This window comes from Candoia aspera, chromosome 5 (genome assembly GCF_035149785.1).
Source record: "Candoia aspera isolate rCanAsp1 chromosome 5, rCanAsp1.hap2, whole genome shotgun sequence".
In the NCBI taxonomy this organism is placed as follows: Eukaryota; Metazoa; Chordata; class Lepidosauria; order Squamata; family Boidae; genus Candoia; species Candoia aspera.
The window spans coordinates 59036516-59054312 of NC_086157.1; the positions used below are offsets into that span (position 1 = coordinate 59036516).

At 37.1% G+C, this 17797-nt stretch overlaps 1 protein-coding gene across 1 annotated transcript in view; it reads left to right on the top strand.

Moving 5' to 3' along the window:
• Nucleotides 1-17226, top strand: part of RIPK4 (receptor interacting serine/threonine kinase 4) — a 30166-nt gene extending 12940 nt beyond the window's left edge. The window contains exons 2-8 of the mRNA XM_063305331.1: nt 4365-4656; nt 10727-10875; nt 11153-11202; nt 11948-12106; nt 13225-13325; nt 13441-13696; nt 14913-17226. Coding sequence (XP_063161401.1) covers nt 4365-4656; nt 10727-10875; nt 11153-11202; nt 11948-12106; nt 13225-13325; nt 13441-13696; nt 14913-16090 — 2185 coding nt within the window. The 3' untranslated portion in view covers nt 16091-17226. The remainder of the gene's footprint in view (nt 1-4364; nt 4657-10726; nt 10876-11152; nt 11203-11947; nt 12107-13224; nt 13326-13440; nt 13697-14912) is intronic.
• Nucleotides 17227-17797: the final 571 nt, after the last annotated feature.

Below are 17797 nucleotides of genomic sequence, written 5' to 3' on the forward strand. Positions count from 1 at the left end.
TAGGAGGATCCTCAAGTACCAACCAACTCCTTTAAAAGGCAGCATGAGCCCACTGACAGTAACTACTAAGAATGATGGCATGGCATTGCCCTGTTGTTTATTAATGGATATGAATTAATGGATAGCTCCAGCCTGGTAGGATTTAGTATGAGCTTGTTTCACTTCATCTAGATCTTCACAGCCTCCAGACACCACTTCAAGTTTTCTATAGCTTATCCAGCCCAGCCCAGGGTAGCTATATGTAAGTGTCAGCACACTGATTATACCTTACCCTGAACTGATGGATAATCTTCCTTGGTGGTTAAATGTAGACATTAAATAACATGGGAAAAGCATTGAGCCCTGAGGAATCCCATGTTGGAGGAAAGTTGTCAAGTGCAGACAGGTCAGGAGAGGGCTTCTTCAATACACAGCATAGTATTGTCATCTTTAGAGCTGGTGATATTAGTCCCTTCTCTAACAAAGGATAGACAATTTCCCCAGAAACGCCTAGAATGGGAATGGATTGAGTCTGTAAGATGGTAGCATTCAAACTACATAGGACCCCATCCATTTACTTGTGTTTCAGAAGCTCAAAATAATTTCAAATCACATCAGAAGAAGCTATCTCATTTACCACAGTGGACTCTTTCCAACTGGCATCAGTTCTGAGCAGACTGAGAGTGATTACAACCAAACTGGGCTTGCAGAACTGCCCTTTTGGCATAGATGGCTAATTCTAGTCAAATGAATAGTGGTTTAGCACATTTAGAGGATTGGGGCCAGAGTTGGTTCATGAGGGTGATGTGGTTGGGGCCCCAACTTTCAAATACAAAAGATATACATAAGCAATCTAAGGTGGTAAAACTGATGTACTGCCATTTTTTCAATGCAGAGGGGCGTAGGTTTTCCTCTTTTGTGAAGGCAGGGCAGTCTACTCATTAGTTATTTTAGTAACTGTTATTCATGAGAAATAACTCTCACAATATGAGTCCTCTAACTACATAGTCATTTTCAGCATGGTGAATGATTTGGGGGAACGTTCAAGATGGTCATTTTAAGTTATTAATACCTTCCATTTTGTGTTGACCTGCAAAATGAAGGAAGAGCTTTCCTAGTGGGTGTTTCTCTTGGTTCCACTAGTAGGATTTATCTTACCAGAATACCACTAGAAATAATCAATTAGTTTCCCAATTCGTCTTTCATATGATGCTCTCAAGATTGTATAGCATTGTCCTCAAGGTAATTGCACACCTTTTTAAAAAAATAAAACTATTAGCAAATTTCTGAGAAACTTAATTTGCTTTAACGTTTTCAGTTTTTGAAAGTTCTTACTTTCTATAAAGCAGTTTTTTTTCTTGCCAAGATACAGATGATTGAAATAATGAACTCAGAATTTCAAGTTTCCTGTTAAAAGAAAATTAGCAACACAACTTTCTAATGGTTGAATATAACTGTGCAGTATAACTTAATGTCTTTACAGAGCTGGTGCTGCACATTCTTAACCATCCTCTAAGGTCCACAGCTCCATTAGTAGGCTACTACCACTCCCTGAAAACTCCCTTATTGTTTCTGCTGTCCTAAGTGAACAAGCAAGGAATGGTAATAACTGCATCCCTTGAAAGGTATATGTCTAGGAGGAAGACTGAGCACAAAACAGATTGGGAAGCAGTGAGATTCAGCTGAAGTCATCTTGCCCTGGCTTCATAACTTTTTGAATGTTGTGCTTGAAGAGAACTTATTTTACAAACTGGTCTTTAGCTTGATGGCTTTATTATGTGTTAGTTTAGGGCAGTGACTGGTCTGACCACTTGAGTTAAGCTTCATTTCAGTATCAAAGAAATCTTCAATCCTCGGGAGCTGGAGCTTGATGATTTATGTGCTCAGGGGGAAGAGCTGTTGTTCTGTTCATTCATAGACACTCCCTTCTTTCATATCATGTCCAAGCACAGTAATATTTCTCTTTGATGGTATCTCTCTCAAAGGATATTTGCCTCAGGGCAAAAAAAGCAGTCATTGTAAATACTAAAAAAAAAAAGAACCCACCATCTGTTCTCACGCTTTAGTTAAAAAAACTGGGGTGCGACAAAGAATTTTTAAAAAGAGGGGGTCTGAGTCTTAAGAAAGCTTGTTTATCAAGTCATCAAGAAAGATATAACGAATCAAAACTGAAAACCAGTAGCTCTGTACTAGATTTTTTTCTTTGAAACATGAACTTGTTAGTTAATTTCTGTGTGCCATTAGTTGAATGACTAATGCTGATTTCACTTATTTCCCATGAATTTTTTTTGTAGACCATTCCCTCCAATTGTTCTTCTTTGTCTACAAATTCAGTATATAGTAATAATGATGTAGTATTGTCATTAAATTGCCCTATTTTAGGTGGCATAATTCCACCAGAATTATTAGGACTGGCTGTTATGAGCTCTGCATATTCTGTGTAATTTTTCTTTTTATTTAAGATCCTATCCCTTGCTTTCTTGTTTGTTATTTGGCTCGATCAGTACTATAACTACAGGCTCTCAGCTAGATGAAGTAAGGATATTTTTCTGCTGTTGTATACCAGGGCAGTACAAATCTTCAAAGGAATGCTTCACTTCAACAAAGATTCAAGCAAAACAGTCTCACAAGTGCCACTCACTAAAAGCTTCCAGGCAATGTGAAGTGGTTTATCAAAGCAAATTGCCTTGACTCTTTGCTTTGACAAAAAGAATTATACTGCCTGGGTGAAGTGAAATTACGTTGCTTTATACATTTCTCATATGCTCATCTCCCTGAGTTGCCTTCCCTTAACTTAATTAGGGAAGGCTACTTTTTAGTATTAGTGCCAGAAAAAGCAAGTTGATCTCTACTAGATTTTATTTTGTGCACTAGGAAACATACTGTAAGTGCTGCAGCCTAGACTGGGAAATCAAAAAATCATGCTGGAAAAAACAGTGGCAAACCACTTCTGTATTCTTTCTAAGAAAACTACATGGATGTGTCTATGAAGTCATCAGGAGTCAAACTTGAGTCAAAAGAAATGTTATCTTTTTGTATCAGTCATTCATACAAGCCTATTTTGTGTCTTTACTTTCAAAAAAGTAAATACTGACTTACAGTAAGTAGCTGATTGCTAATTGTGGTATCCATTGCTTCAGAGTTACATGCTAGGAAGCCATGATTGGATTGTTTTCACTGTAAAATCCTTCATCCCAGGTTCTTATTTTGCAAACTGTTTATTATTAATTCCTAGAAGACAAAATACAGATAATGCAATTAGAAAGGATTGTGAACAACAAGAATTCTACTTCTACTTCAATTATAATATAGATTGACTTACATTCATTATTGCTTCTTCCTCTGCCCTTATGAGGTTCTGAAATAATTTCCAAATTATGGAATATGGAAGTCTTTACAAGCATTTTGCTTCTGATTGGTTGAATCTGAGATTTTCCCAGCCAATCTCTACAATGAATTACTTGCTATCCCTGTGGAATATTGTTCTTTCATCATGCTAAGTTATTCCACAGGGTTGCAGTAAGGATAAAATGGGATATCTGTCTCTGCCTTTGTGTGCTTCTTGAAACAAAAGTCAGAAAAAAATAGAGAGTCCTTAAATCCAGAGCAAAAGAGATTAAGAGACAGTTCTTAACAGCCATATCTGAATAGAGCTAGCAGATCTGGAAACTGCAGAAATGTAGAGATTCACCATTTAGTGGTTGCCCTGATTTCGTATCCCAGGCTTGATACACCTAATTTTAAGTTATCAGTTACTATATAGCCAAAGTATAGTCTCCAAATTTTGGCTTAGCTGTCTATAGTTTATCATTGATATTTACCTTTCTTAAAAAGAGAGAGAGAGAGAGAGAGAGAGAGAGAGAGAGAGAGAGAGAGAGAGAGAGAGAGAGAGGCTTTCTTGTTTTGCTTAAATCTCTTCTGCCCTTTCTAAAGTTGGAAGAAGTTCTTACAAAACTGAACAGAGATACATACCAACGTTTCAACAGAATGTATTCTTGGTATGTGGACTTATGGAAACTTGTATGCAGCCAGGGCTGCAACTGGGGGGTGGGCAAGCAGGGCATGTGCCCTGGGCACCGTGCTGGGGGGGCACCAAAATGACAAAACAGTATAAGTGTACTGAATGGGGGGGGCAGAACCCATGTTTGCCCCAGGTGACACAGACCCTAGTTGCGGGCCTGTATGCACCTATATTTGGTTTATCAACTGTACTTGATATTCTATTCTGTAACCCTTAATGATAATAGCATGAATGAGTACACCCATATTTTTATAGATGAAATTTCAATTAAATGAAATAATGTTTTATTCAAAATATCAAAGCTAGTAAAAGCTAGGCACCACACTGGAACACTAAAACCATGTATTTCACATTTTCTGTTTAGGGAGCATATGGAACTATTGGAGGAAGCAAAGAAAATGGAAATGGCAAAATTTCGCTACATTCTCCCAGTTTATGGCATTTGTAAAGAGCCTGTAGGGCTGGTCATGGAATACATGGAAACAGGATCTTTGGAAAAGCTCTTGGCCTCTGAACCACTTCCCTGGGAGCTACGTTTTCGAATCATCCATGAAACAGCTGTGGGCATGAATTTCCTTCATTGCATGTCCCCACCTTTACTTCACCTGGATCTTAAGCCAGCCAACATACTGCTTGATGCCCATTATCATGTCAAGGTAGGTCATAGGCTTTCCGAATATGATCCCCAGTTTTTACCAATTGGTTCAGGGTGAGAGAAAAGATTCTGCCATTCACCTCAACATAAATTTGCATTTGTCATGCATGACTTGTTTGTAAGCTCAGTGGCAAATGTAAAGATACTGAAGAATAGGCTAAGAACACCTACCGTTTTCTTACAAATCAATTGAAACAAATCAGAATTAAGAAGGGAATGGCACCATCCATATGAAATAATAATTGGAAGGTTTTTATAGAGTTTAGTAAGAAAATGTGTAGAATTTTCCTTTGTAAGAAAGTCTATGAGGACAATTCATAATAGTGAATCTTACAGTATTAATCCTCACTCCTGAGTTCATATCAGTAATGTTATGGTTAGAAGTGACAGTTCTTTGCATAGATAGTTATATATTAATAAATAAAATATAGATGGAGAATATATAAGATCAGGGAAACTAAACAGGAAAATCTGACTTGACTATTTATTTAAAATATTTATAACCTATTTTTCTGTGAAATGATAGCGAGAAGGATACTCTAGTATTACTTTAAAAACAAGCTGAGACTTGCAAATATCTGGCAGGATAACGAGGGAACATGGCAGTTGATAGATGATGGTGGGAGGGACATGCCTCTGTAACGGCTTCTCTTTGAGGATTCCACAGACCCTGTAGGGGAGAATATCTTGTTTCCCAAGATCCAGTTCGTACAGGTATAATTAGATACTAGATTTAACATTTTCCCTCAAATTACTCTGGAACACATTTAAACATCCATGTTGTGTTCACTGGGGAGGAGGAGGTAGCAGTGAGGAACAGATTACCTTTTTTGCCATTAGTTCAGGGTGTTTTGCTGACTCTACCTTTTAATTTGTCCTTCCCCGTCCTGGACTCTCCAGAGCTGGGGACTCTGCAGACTTCAGTCCCTGGAATTCTTAGCAATGGGCAAAGTGAGAAATGTTGGAAGTTCAGGACTGAAACTGGAGGATGCACAGGTTGTGAAGGCTATTCTGATTTGCTGATTCAAAATCAAACATTTTACCTTGCACATGAAAGCATTTATTCCAAGGAAAATGCATATTCGCTTACCTCTGCCTTTCTTTTTTTATGCCCTAGCATTTAAAATTTTTGAATATTTATTTACCAGGAACATTGTTAAAGCTGAAAATTTACATTAATGGGGATATTCATAAATTATACTCATCACTTGTGCATCTTGCCTGGGCTTGGAAATAAAGCAGGGTCAGGATTAGTGTTGAGAAGGGAGATTAAGTTTCACCTTCAATGGAGGCAGTATTAAAAAGCTTTGAAGTAAGTAGTTTTAGAAGAAGGCAATGGCAACTGGTGTCTGTACTATTGCCAAGAAAATTTTATGGATGTGTTCATGCAGTCACCAGGGAACAAACTTGAGGAGTAAAAGGAGAGTATTTTTACACCCAAATTCACTCATGCATTTATTCATATGCAATGGAGTGTATGTATACAGAAGTGCTTACCAAAAGCATTTAATTCTTGTGAAGGGCATTTCTTTATCAGAAAGAATATGTGATAGAATATTGTAAATTTGTTGATAAAGAAATCAAAGAAATAGATTCTGTGTAAATGGATTGTGGTTTTTTTTTCCTAAATTATGTACTGCTACTTTATGATACAGAAATAAGTGCTGTGTATTTTTAGTGGAACATGGATAGAATTGTATTATCTGAAAAATTGCTTATTAAATCTAAGCTTCTATGAATATACAAATATAAGAAATATATTGTAAAATATATTGTAAAAACTCTAGTTTGAAAACTGAACACAAATGCAAGTAGAAGTCAGAAATATGTGTTTACAAGAATGTAATAAAGTTGAAAGAGAAAAGGAAGCAGGTGAGTTTCCCAACTCATATGACAGGATCTTTGGATGCAAGCCTATGCCATATCGCTCAGTTGCATAGTTAGATCTGATAACTAAATAGAAGTCATAGCAACAGGGCTTAATTTTTAATCCAAGTTTATTATTTGCCAAACAATACTTAGGTTATTATAATTCAATATGGTTGTTACTAATGACGTCTCTGGTATTTCCCATCAGCAACCTAGTTGGCATTGTCCAGAATTGTTAACTGCTTCTTCTTTAAGTAAGCTTAGAAGACTGCTGCTTCCACTAGAACCAATCATTCTCCTGCAGTCAGTTTAGCCCTTACCAGTGTTTTGCACAGCCTGGGTTCTGGGCATGAGTTGAATTGCTCAAGTATGTCAGACACATTGCTTTGAAAATGATTTTTGAAGGAAGGCTCTGGAATTTGGGCTCCAAATAGATGTTCAGATTCTTTTTCTTGCAACAAATAATACTGTGATAGGCACATTCTCCATAGTTGTTCACACTCATATTTGCGATATTTTAGTAGCCAAAGTGTGTATATTTTCTTTATATAAATTATTGGATTGTTGGGTTAATTTGCCCCTTTATTAGTTATGTTGCAATAAATCCATAGTGCATTAGAGATGCATAATAGGGAAAAATAAGGTACTCAAAGTTAGATTAATACTTATAATCACCAAAAATCTCTCACTTCCTGTTTTTAAAATGCATATATTAAAAGAAAAATCAAAATATGAGACAACCCATTTCCAACAGCCTACTGAATTTCAAAGCAAGCATAGAGAACAGCTATGCCTCAACCATTATTGTTTTCTGGAGCAACCATTCTTTGCTTCCATCAGGGCCGCAACCAGGAGGGGGACACCGGGGCATGTGCTCCGGGTGCCCCACTGGTGGGGCACCAAAATGAGTGCTGGAGGGGTGCCAAAATGGGCACGGGATCCATTTTGCCCCGGGTGACACAGACCCTAGTTGCAGCCCTGGCTTCCATAATAGAGGACATCTACTGTATATGCTAATTGCCAGCTCTAAATTAAAATTTAATATGATTGGATATGTAGCCCCAACACATTTTAAGGAAGCACCAGCTTGGGAAGGAGCAGTCAACATGTGGTCCTTCAAATGTGGTTGAAGTCCACCTTTGGTTTGTGATTGAGAGATGATGAGAGATGATGTGATCGTAGTTCAATAACTACAATTAGTTTTAACTACAAGGAGGGTATATTGCCCACTCCTGAGCTTGTGGAAAGCTGACTCAGGCTTTTTCTATGATTCCTTAGGTAAATTAAGGAAAAACCTTGGAAGTTATTTTCAGAAGAATTAGTGGTGACACAAATGCTCTTGCTCTGATAGAAAGTTTTATTTGATTGGTTTTCTCCCATTATATACGAATAGTGTACCTAGCACATTATCTAGGTTGCATCTTGCATTATCCTTTTGGTCTAGAGTAGCCTATGGTTTTAAAAGAATTGTGCTATTGAGTAAAATTTAGCAATTGCTCTCATTTATAATTCATATTGAACACAAAATATGGAGTCACTGTAGTTGACTCCATTTTATTCTCTCATCTCATAGGCATGTAAGAAATTGATTTTTGTAGCCTAATTGAAAATTGCATGTGTGTATGAGAGATTCCCCTTGCTCTTAACTGGGGATATATGAGTAAACATCACATGTGGTGTTAAAGAATTTCTTCAAAGCACCCAATTTTAAAACTGCAAAACTCTTAGAACATTGCTCTTTTGTTAATGTGTGTGAGCCCTTCACAAGACATTGGATACTCCATGTGCTTTATTTGTCAGTGCATTTAGATATGTAGGGGTGGTCAACTACAGTTTCGGCTGTGCTTTGAGATCCCATGTTACAAGCTTGTGCTTTAAAATAGAGGTGTATACTGGGAACTCAGAAATGCTCAGTGATTCTTAATGACTTTCTCAACAGGTCTCACAAAATATATGAACCATTGTAACTGGTTAGTATACATTCCATTTTGAGTTGGAATCAAATTCCACAGTGGTTTTGATGGTATGATATTTTTTTTACTACTCAGCCAGTAAAAGCAGGAAAAAAGAACATAAAATCATATTTTAAATCCATTTTTTTTCTTCACCACTCAGCAGCACAGTGTAACTTAAATTTCACCTGAGTTTTTTCCTTATCACTACAGTAACTTTTTACAAAAACAGTGAAGTTAGGATATGTTTATACCCATTGTGTCTCTTTTTTTTTCTCCCACTATTCTTGCTACTTCCTTCTTGCCATTTGCAGTTAAATGTGTTTTAGTTCCCCAACCTGTTTACTCTGTACTACATGGCTTAATCATTACCCCATAATGGCACTTTTCCATCTGGCTAAAATCCTTATGTAAGTGGCTTGCAATAGTGTATATGTAATGTTACCTATCCTCATTTTTATTGGTGGTAAATTACAAGTAAAAATAAATAGTCCTTAATCTGCAAATGCCAGCAATTTCTATTTTTTCTCTTCTCTTGCTCTTTACCATTCCTTACTCTCTTTAGATTGCAGTCCCATATATATGTGGAATAAGTTGAATTTAATTTGACAGGGTTTCTGAATGAACATGTTTTTCCAGTTTGGCTTCTACTGCACATTATTTTGTCCTAAATATTTAACTTTATAGCTGAGTCTTCTAAGACAGGGTTCATTTGATATATACTCATGAAATGGAAAGCTATTTGTATAGTATTGTACAAGGAACCATAGATTATATGCTGGCATCATACTCTTAAAATGCTTTAGTAAACAGAGTCTTAGGATATAGAGAATGTAAAGGGCAATACTTCTGCAAAATGGCTACAGAAGCATGGACGATTAACAGCTGTTATTTTGAGACTGCTGAATTGTTTCTTTTTCACCCTTTAAGAATCTTCTCTATTTGGAACACAGATTATATTTTTGTTTTGAAACCTAAATAAATCAAGTACAAACTTGGAGAAGTGTTGCTCATATTTTACAAAATAATTCTGTCACTGGGCTGGCTATAGATGTGGGAACCTCTTTTTTCTTTATACGGAAACTTTTTGTTTATTCTTTGAACAGACATGTTCATCACCATATAGGCAAAGCTTATCCTGGTCACTTGGTCTTTCCTTACTCAAATCGTTCACTCAGCCTGTTAAAATCTGTCATGTGTTTTTGAACTGCTTGTTGCTTGGAGGGAAAAGCAGCATTAATTTTTGAGGAAGAGTGCAATTGGGAATCTAACCAGAGTTAAGCACTTAAGGCCAAGTAATTTCAGCATTTGATTTCTCCCTTCAAAAAAAACTCTATGGTTTTAAAAAATAATTTTGACTGGATCTGTACTAGGCTAGACATGCTTGTTTGTGGTGGCAAAACAAGCATTTTATAGCATCACAAGGATCAATTGTAAAATGGCCTGAGTCTCTTTGGATTAAAGTCTAGTTTGTCAGCTATTCGACTTGACAGTGTACCCATGGAAGAAAATGGAAGTGTGGAAAATGAAATGCAGAAGGCAAAACGATTGTAGTTTGAAATCACAAACATGCCTGTGTTGATGAGCTGGTTAACTCAAGTAGTGTTATAATATAAAATGCACACACAACCTTTGTCCCTGTTTGAGAAACTATAGTTCACTTATGTTGAAATTTTTGTTTGGGGTTCCTTTCTTCAAGAATAGCTGCATAAAGGTCAGTGGTGGTACAGGAGTTTAAAATGTTCTTCACCTGAGGGGGGATATTGCTATTTTTGATGTCAAATTAACTTCCCTGTCTTTTTGCCTTATGTGGAAAGCAAAAGTGCATTAATGACAAATAACTGGGCATATTTTAAGCTTGAATACATGTGTATCTCTACAGGTGCAGTGTTCTACATATGTGAAGATCTATACTTGAATATTGTGATATATCCGGGGGTGGGGGGCATGCCTTGAAATAAGATGGGATCTATAGCATTTCCTAGGTTTATCAAACAAACTACAGAAGTGAACACACTATGTAGTAACCAAAAGTTACTCTTTGGGCAGCATTGGTTTGATAATTATTTGAACAGGCTGTTTCTGCCATTAGTCATTACTTTAGTTGGCTAGTTGTTTTTTGCCAATTATAGGCTGGGTGGGGGGCAGGTTGGGTTCACATTCTTGTGTTCCAATTTTAAACAGTACTCTAGGAATGCAAAACAGGAAGATGAAGTGTTTGGAAAAAATGAAACCTCTCATTTTTATCAGATTTCAGACTTTGGATTGGCCAAGTGCAATGGGCTTTCTCATTCTCATGATCTCAGCATGGATGGACTTTGTGGCACTATTGCATATCTGCCGCCAGAACGAATTAAAGAGAAGAATAGATACTTTGATACCAAGCATGATATATATAGGTAAGCCTCCATTGTCTTTTCTTATTTCCTTTCGTCACTGTATTTATTTCTCATCAGTAGCTGCTAGCCACAGTCTAGCCATTTTAAATATAACTGCACTAGATAGAGTGTGGGGTAGTTACTATTGCAAGAGAATGCTTACGTTCTTGAAATCTTGACAAGTGTTGCCATTGCTGATCTGATATAATCAGCATTGCAGAATGTAACTGTAAACACAACATACAGTATTACATATACATCAATGGTTTTATAAAGTTATTCATTATGTCTTTTGCAGCTTTTCCATTGTTATCTGGGGAGTTCTGACACAGAAAAAGCCTTTTTCAGGTAAGCAAGTAACATTTCTTCTTGTGAATCATACTGTAAACAATTACATCAAACAGAACTCCTCCCTGGATAAAATGTGTCTATGGTGATATGGTTACCCTTCAAAATATCCAGCCATAATAACTGATTATATTCATCCATCTCAGCTACTGAAATATTGACCATATCATATGAGGATGGCTTTCCTTCTGTCATTTTTCTCTTGAAAGCTATCTTGGAAGCCATCAAATGTGAGAAATACCAGAAAGGAGTGTCAAATGCATGTATTTACCATTCATCCTAGTCATGAAAGTATCCCACACAACACATACTCTAAAGAAAGAGCAGATGAATTATATAAATTTGTTTATAGTATTGTAACATGGGATGTCATGTAAAAAGCCAAATATTTGACATCTGCCGCCAGTATTAGCTCCAGAGATTATTACTTTGAGGATTATGCTTTACTATTGAAAGGAAATGCATTGAGTGCATTTTCCATGCTCTGGCTGCAAGATTGAGCTTCTGATTCTTTGAATAGATCCATGTATCTGAAGTATACCATTCATCTTTTTGTTTCATCCTGGTCAAACATGGTAGGAAAATTAGAACAGCCCATATAGATGCAGAGCACGTTACTGCATATTTAAAGATTAGAAGTTAATAAAAAGAATCTCATGACTGTGAAAATGTCTGCCTGGCACTAGACAGGGAATCTTAGAAGGAACCATCTACTGAATGTGTATTTTCTGCTTTCCATCTGTAGAAGAAAATAACATTCTACACATTATGGTGAAAGTGGTTAATGGTCATCGCCCAGAACTACCACCTGTTTCCAAATCCAGGCCTCGTGCATGTAATAACTTGATCAAACTGATGCAAAAGTGCTGGCAAGATGACCCTAGGAAGAGGCCAACATTTAAAGGTAAATTTTGCTTCTAATCAAATTTCTTGGTAAAATAATGAGTCATTTCAGGGTAAAAGCCTACAGTATATTAATCCCTGGTGGAGCCCCACCAAAATCTTGTTAAAAATGATGAATACAAAATATACACAATGCATTATTGTGCTAGCAATAGTCAGGGAACATCCTATTACAGGGAAAGGATTACAGGAGAACTTGTCTAAACACGAGTAGTTGATTTAGGCATCAGATGTGTACCAATCTAGTTAACTCCCCAGATTGCTGCCTAGGGTGGAACTTTCTAATCTGAATTAGTTTTGCTATAATATATTCAACATAAAGCAAACATATTATAAGCGTTATTTATTATTCTGGCTTCAACGGTGCAAATTAGTTTTTGATATTTAAGAAGCATTCACATTCCACAGCAGGCCAACCAAACCTGAGGTGGAAAGTCTCACCCTCCATTCCATGTACATAATTGGCATTTGAGTCTACCTTTCTTCCAATTAAAAGGAAAAGTAGGGAGCTGCTGTACTGCCTTCTCCATAAAGCAGAGCATCTGCTGCCCAGGGCAACCACTTCACTCTGTTGTTAGTCCTGGATCCCAGGAAGCTTGCATTTCAATTATCTTGCAAGTATCTTTTTTTTGGGGTGGCGGGGGGGAAATAAGAGCCAGAAAAGCATTCACATCTCTTTCTAAAAATGCTTAAAGTTGAAAGAAACTTGACTGCTCTGCAGTTACTAATCTCCCTCTTCCCCAATTCATGGAACGGATTTGAACATGGCTCTACATACCTTTGTAAAATGTGGTACTACTATACAGTATTTTGCATCGATTGAATAAATCAGTATTACATTGCATCATAGTTATAGTGCAGAAGTCTTCCATGGTTGTGTGTTGAGAGGAAATGTAAAAAAAGTGCAGGGAAGGTATGTATTGAGCAGGTGCAAATGGCTGTTCTATTTTGTTTACTTTGATTATTTTGTTGGAGGAGTTAACCAAGCTACAAAGCAAGTCAAAACAACTAAGCATTCTGAATTATCTTTGTAAAATATCCCTTTGGTGAAAAGGGGAGCTTATAGCAAGTGTGAAGAAATAAATTAATTTAGTGTAAATTGTATCTTTTTTTTTTAAGAAATTACTTCTGAAACAGAAGAGCTCTGTGAAAAACCAGAGCATGAGAATAAGGAAATAATAGTTCAGGAGGATGCAAAGGCTTCTCAGACCTATCCTAAGGTATTTATTCAAGCAACGTATGGAAAGTTGGGTGAACTGTAATATTTTCTGTTATCTATTTCCCAGCTTATAGTTTAATTTGAAATGTTTCTTTTCTTCCCCTTCTACTTTCCAGGAGATGTCCAGTATTTCCCAGCTAAAACAAGAACCTGATCCTGCATCAGCTAAGGATTACAGTCTCTCAGAATTGTTGTCCCAGCTGGACTCAGGAATTTCACAGACAGAACAGCCTGAGGAGCTCAGTCGCAGTGCCTCTGAATCTAGGCTTGCAACCAGCGACAAGAGACTGTCAGGAGTGTCCTCTGTAGACTCCGCCTTTTCTTCACGAGGTTCCCTGTCACTGTCATTTGAGAGAGAGAATTCTGGAAGTGGTAAGTTTTGTTGGGCAAGGTGTAGGCAAATGTTCAGTATATATTTGGGTTAGGGGCAAAATAATTCAGAATGAGATGGTAACTGATGTGATCGAGGCAACACAAAGCACCCTCTGCCCTTTTTTTTTTTGCATGACAATTGTCTGTATGAATTCCTGACATGTTGCACATCAGTTCCTAAATGCCATCCCATCCCAGTCATGTTATGCCATGATCTTGGCAAGTAACTAGCTATATAGGCTGTCTGAACATTATTCCATTTTCTTCTTCCTCCATGCGATAGCAAATTAGTCTGGACTTTTGTCCAGGCATTAGACCTGAACAATTTGTGGGTAGGTTTATATAGTCAAAACATTCTTTCCTGGAATATGTACTAATTTCTCCAGGAAAGTGGAGGATGCATTTTATAACCTGAACCATCTAAAAATGCAATTAACAAGGGGTCATAGGGAAGCTGTTTCTATGCAAGGAGAGGCTACATGTGTTGATTTAGGCCCAATGTTTACATACTCTGATATCAGCCTTCCATACTTTTAAGAAAATAGAAGTCCTTACCAAAATTTGCTACCTGAACTACTTAATGTAACTATATCAGATATAAGAACGTTTAGATATGCAAATATCATCTTGTGGTTCCTTCTTTAGTTCTTGATGGTAGCGTTCACGATCGATGTAATGTGTGGTGTTTATTCATTATGTTTGGATCGCTAAGGTTGTAAAAGGACAATTGAGGCATCGAACAGTGAAGAATACATAACTGCAATTGGTCTAACATGTTTACTTATGTTGAATATTAGAATCTTATTGACACTTAAATATGTAAGAATGTGTCAAGTAGTCATTACACTGGACACAGTTATCTTCAATGCATTGAATTGAAAAGGCTAAACTAACCTTCGTTCTGTGGATGAGCATGTGCCTTCTTCCATATGCAAATTAATTGAATGTCTGTAATTCAACAAGCCAAAAGATCAATCAATCAATAATAAATGCTAATAGCCAGTTACCCAAAGTATGAATAGTGAGGTAATAACATGAAGAACTTTGCCCAGAGGTCAGAAGGTTGTATAGAGGAGTGTTGAATTTCCAAAATTGGAAATATCAGCAGGGGAGCTGTCACATTTATCTAATGGAGCTCTTGGGCCTTTCATGTTTGGCAATAATTCTCTCTGTGGAACCTTGACTGAAATGAAACATTTCATTTTTGCTTCTCCAGACATTGGTACCACAGATATCCAGAAAAGAAAGCTGGCTGAGGCAATCACATCTGGAGACACTGGCAAACTGATGAAGATTCTTCAGCCTCAAGATGTAGACCTCATTTTGGATGGGAATGGTAGCCTTCTGCATCTGGCTGTTGAATCAAGCCAAGAAGAATGTGTTAAGTGGCTCCTATTAAACAATGCCAATCCCAATCTGACCAACAGGAAAGGCTCTACTCCCCTCCATATTGCAGTAGAGAAGAAGAACAAAAGCATTGTTGAGCTGCTTCTCACAAGGAAAATTAATGTGAATGCCAAAGATGAGGACCAGTGGACAGCTCTTCATTTTGCAGCCCAAAATGGGGATGAACTAAGCACAAGAATGTTGCTTGAGAAGAATGCCTTGCTGAATGAAGTGGACTTTGAAGGAAGAGCACCAATCCATGTTGCTTGCCAACATGGTCAAGAGAATGTAGTGCGCATCTTTCTGAGAAAAGGGGTTTATGTTGATGTCAGAGGCAAGGATAACTGGGTGCCTTTACATTATACTGCATGGCAAGGCCACTTACCCATTGTGAAGCTTCTGACCAAGCAGCCTGGAGTCAATGTGAATGCACAGACTGTGGATGGAAGAACCCCTCTTCATTTGGCAGCCCAAAGAGGACATTACAGAGTTGCTCGACTTCTAGTAGAACTGCAGTCAGATGTCAATATAAGAAATGCATTTCTTCACACTGCCCTTCATGTAGCTGCAGAAAATGGCAACACCAGCACTTCCAGGCTGCTTCTTAATCGTGGGGCAGATGTTGAAGCAACAACAGCAGAAGCCTATACTGCCCTCCACCTAGCAGCTCGTAATGGCCATTTATCCACAACCAAGCTGTTGATGGAAGAAGGTGCCAATATTCTGGCAAGGGGCCCTTTAAACAGGACAGCACTGCATCTTGCTGCTGAAAATGGACATGATGAGGTGGTAGAGGTACTTGTCAACCCAGAAAATGTAAATGATCCAGATAAGGAAGGGTTGGTGGCTCTGCATCTTGCTGCAAAAGGTGGACACACACAAACAGCTGAGGTTCTGTTAAGGCATGGTGCCTGCATCAATATGCAGAACTTTGCATTTCAGACCCCACTGCAGTTGGCTAAACAAAATGGGAGCAACACTATTATCACACTGCTCAGCCAGAGATAGGTGCTTGCTTGCCTTTCTAATAAGTGTGGGAATGATGTAACGTTTCCTTCTGACTGTAGCATGAGTACCTGCTTCAACTTATAATACAAGTCTAACTTCCATCTTAATAGAAGCTACTTCTTGATGTAGCAATTCAGTCTAATGAGCAAGAGAGTAAGAGCCATAAGGTTCTGAGTTCAAGCTCACACTTCCGTGTAAAGGAGTGCTGAGTAAGCCTTTGGTGAAGACATGATGTTCTTTCCTGGTACTTCAACATCATGGGTGTTGGCTTACTGGAAAGATGATATGAAGAGATTTAAAAAAGAGAGAGGGTTATCCCTTGTCCTTTTCAGTGTAAAGTCAGTATCTAATATTTCAATCATTCTTTACATTCAATGGGTAAGGTATCTTTAAATGTCACTCTAGAATGTTTTTTTAATTGATTTTTCCTTGAATACTAACAAGGTGCACGAATTAATACGAGTGTCTGCATTCCTGAAAAAAACTACTGCAGGGATAGTGGTCCTTAAGTCACATGGATAGCAATTAAAATCCCAGTTTTATTATTGAAAAAATGTAAGAAGTACCTATTTCAAAACTACACATTTCTAGTTCTGTGATGGTCAGTTTTTCCATGATCATTATTATCAGCTAGTGCTTGCAATGACAATTGTGAACATCCAAACGTCAATTAGAAAATCATTTCTAATATGCAGTACCAGCTTCTGTATATATACAGTGTATATGCATAATATTTCAACCTTCAACATGTGATTAAATAGAAAAAAGCACAAGTACAAAGAACCTTTGTACAAGTCTGCATGAGCATATGGAAATTTTATTTCATTAAACACAAGAATTTATTTCATTAAACACAAGATCTATATGTTTCTTAAGTTTTTAAATATTGTAAATTACTGAACCACATGTAGAGCAATGTCTCTGAAACAGATTTATCATGTATAATAGAATAATATAAAACTATACTGTGTATAATATATCAGGACATTGCATGCCCTTTTTTCTACAGAAGAAAATGGAGGCTTTTTAGATCTGGGTATGTTTTAATACACCTTTTGTAATCTTTATTATTTTCAGAAGTTCACATGTGATCTGTTTTACCAATAAAATAAGTTGTAAAATGGCTTTTGAGATAATAGTTGTTGTGCATTATATTTAAAGAACAAATGCATTTCATAATCTTAAACTTGTTTGCTTACATCACGGGTACATCCCTGCCAGAAATATTTTACCAGAGAATACTCCCATCTTACAGAATGAGACATGACTATAATGACCACTTTCCCAAATTGATGCCCCCAGATATGTTTGACTGCAACTCTGATTCCTTACCAGGATAGCCAATGGTTCTTTGGGATGATTTATTTTGTTTAAAACATTTGTATAGCCACCCATCTTAAACCAAACTCTGGGTGGCTTAAACCAAGAACAGAACAATATATACATAATAAAAGCATGATGTTGGTCATAGCCCAATATGTCTGAGGACATCAGACTAGGAAGGCTGCACTAAGTCAAGTAGAACCAATTTTACTACATGAATTCTCAACTTTGTTTTAGAAAGAATTCAATTAGCTGATTTGAGTAGTGATTTTGAAATGTGAGAATGCTATTTCTAGCAAAACACATTTTATTTTGCATCAGTAAGATAGTCAGCAAGTTAGTGATAGTTTGGATCTCTGACTAATCAAGTATGCTAGCTGTAGA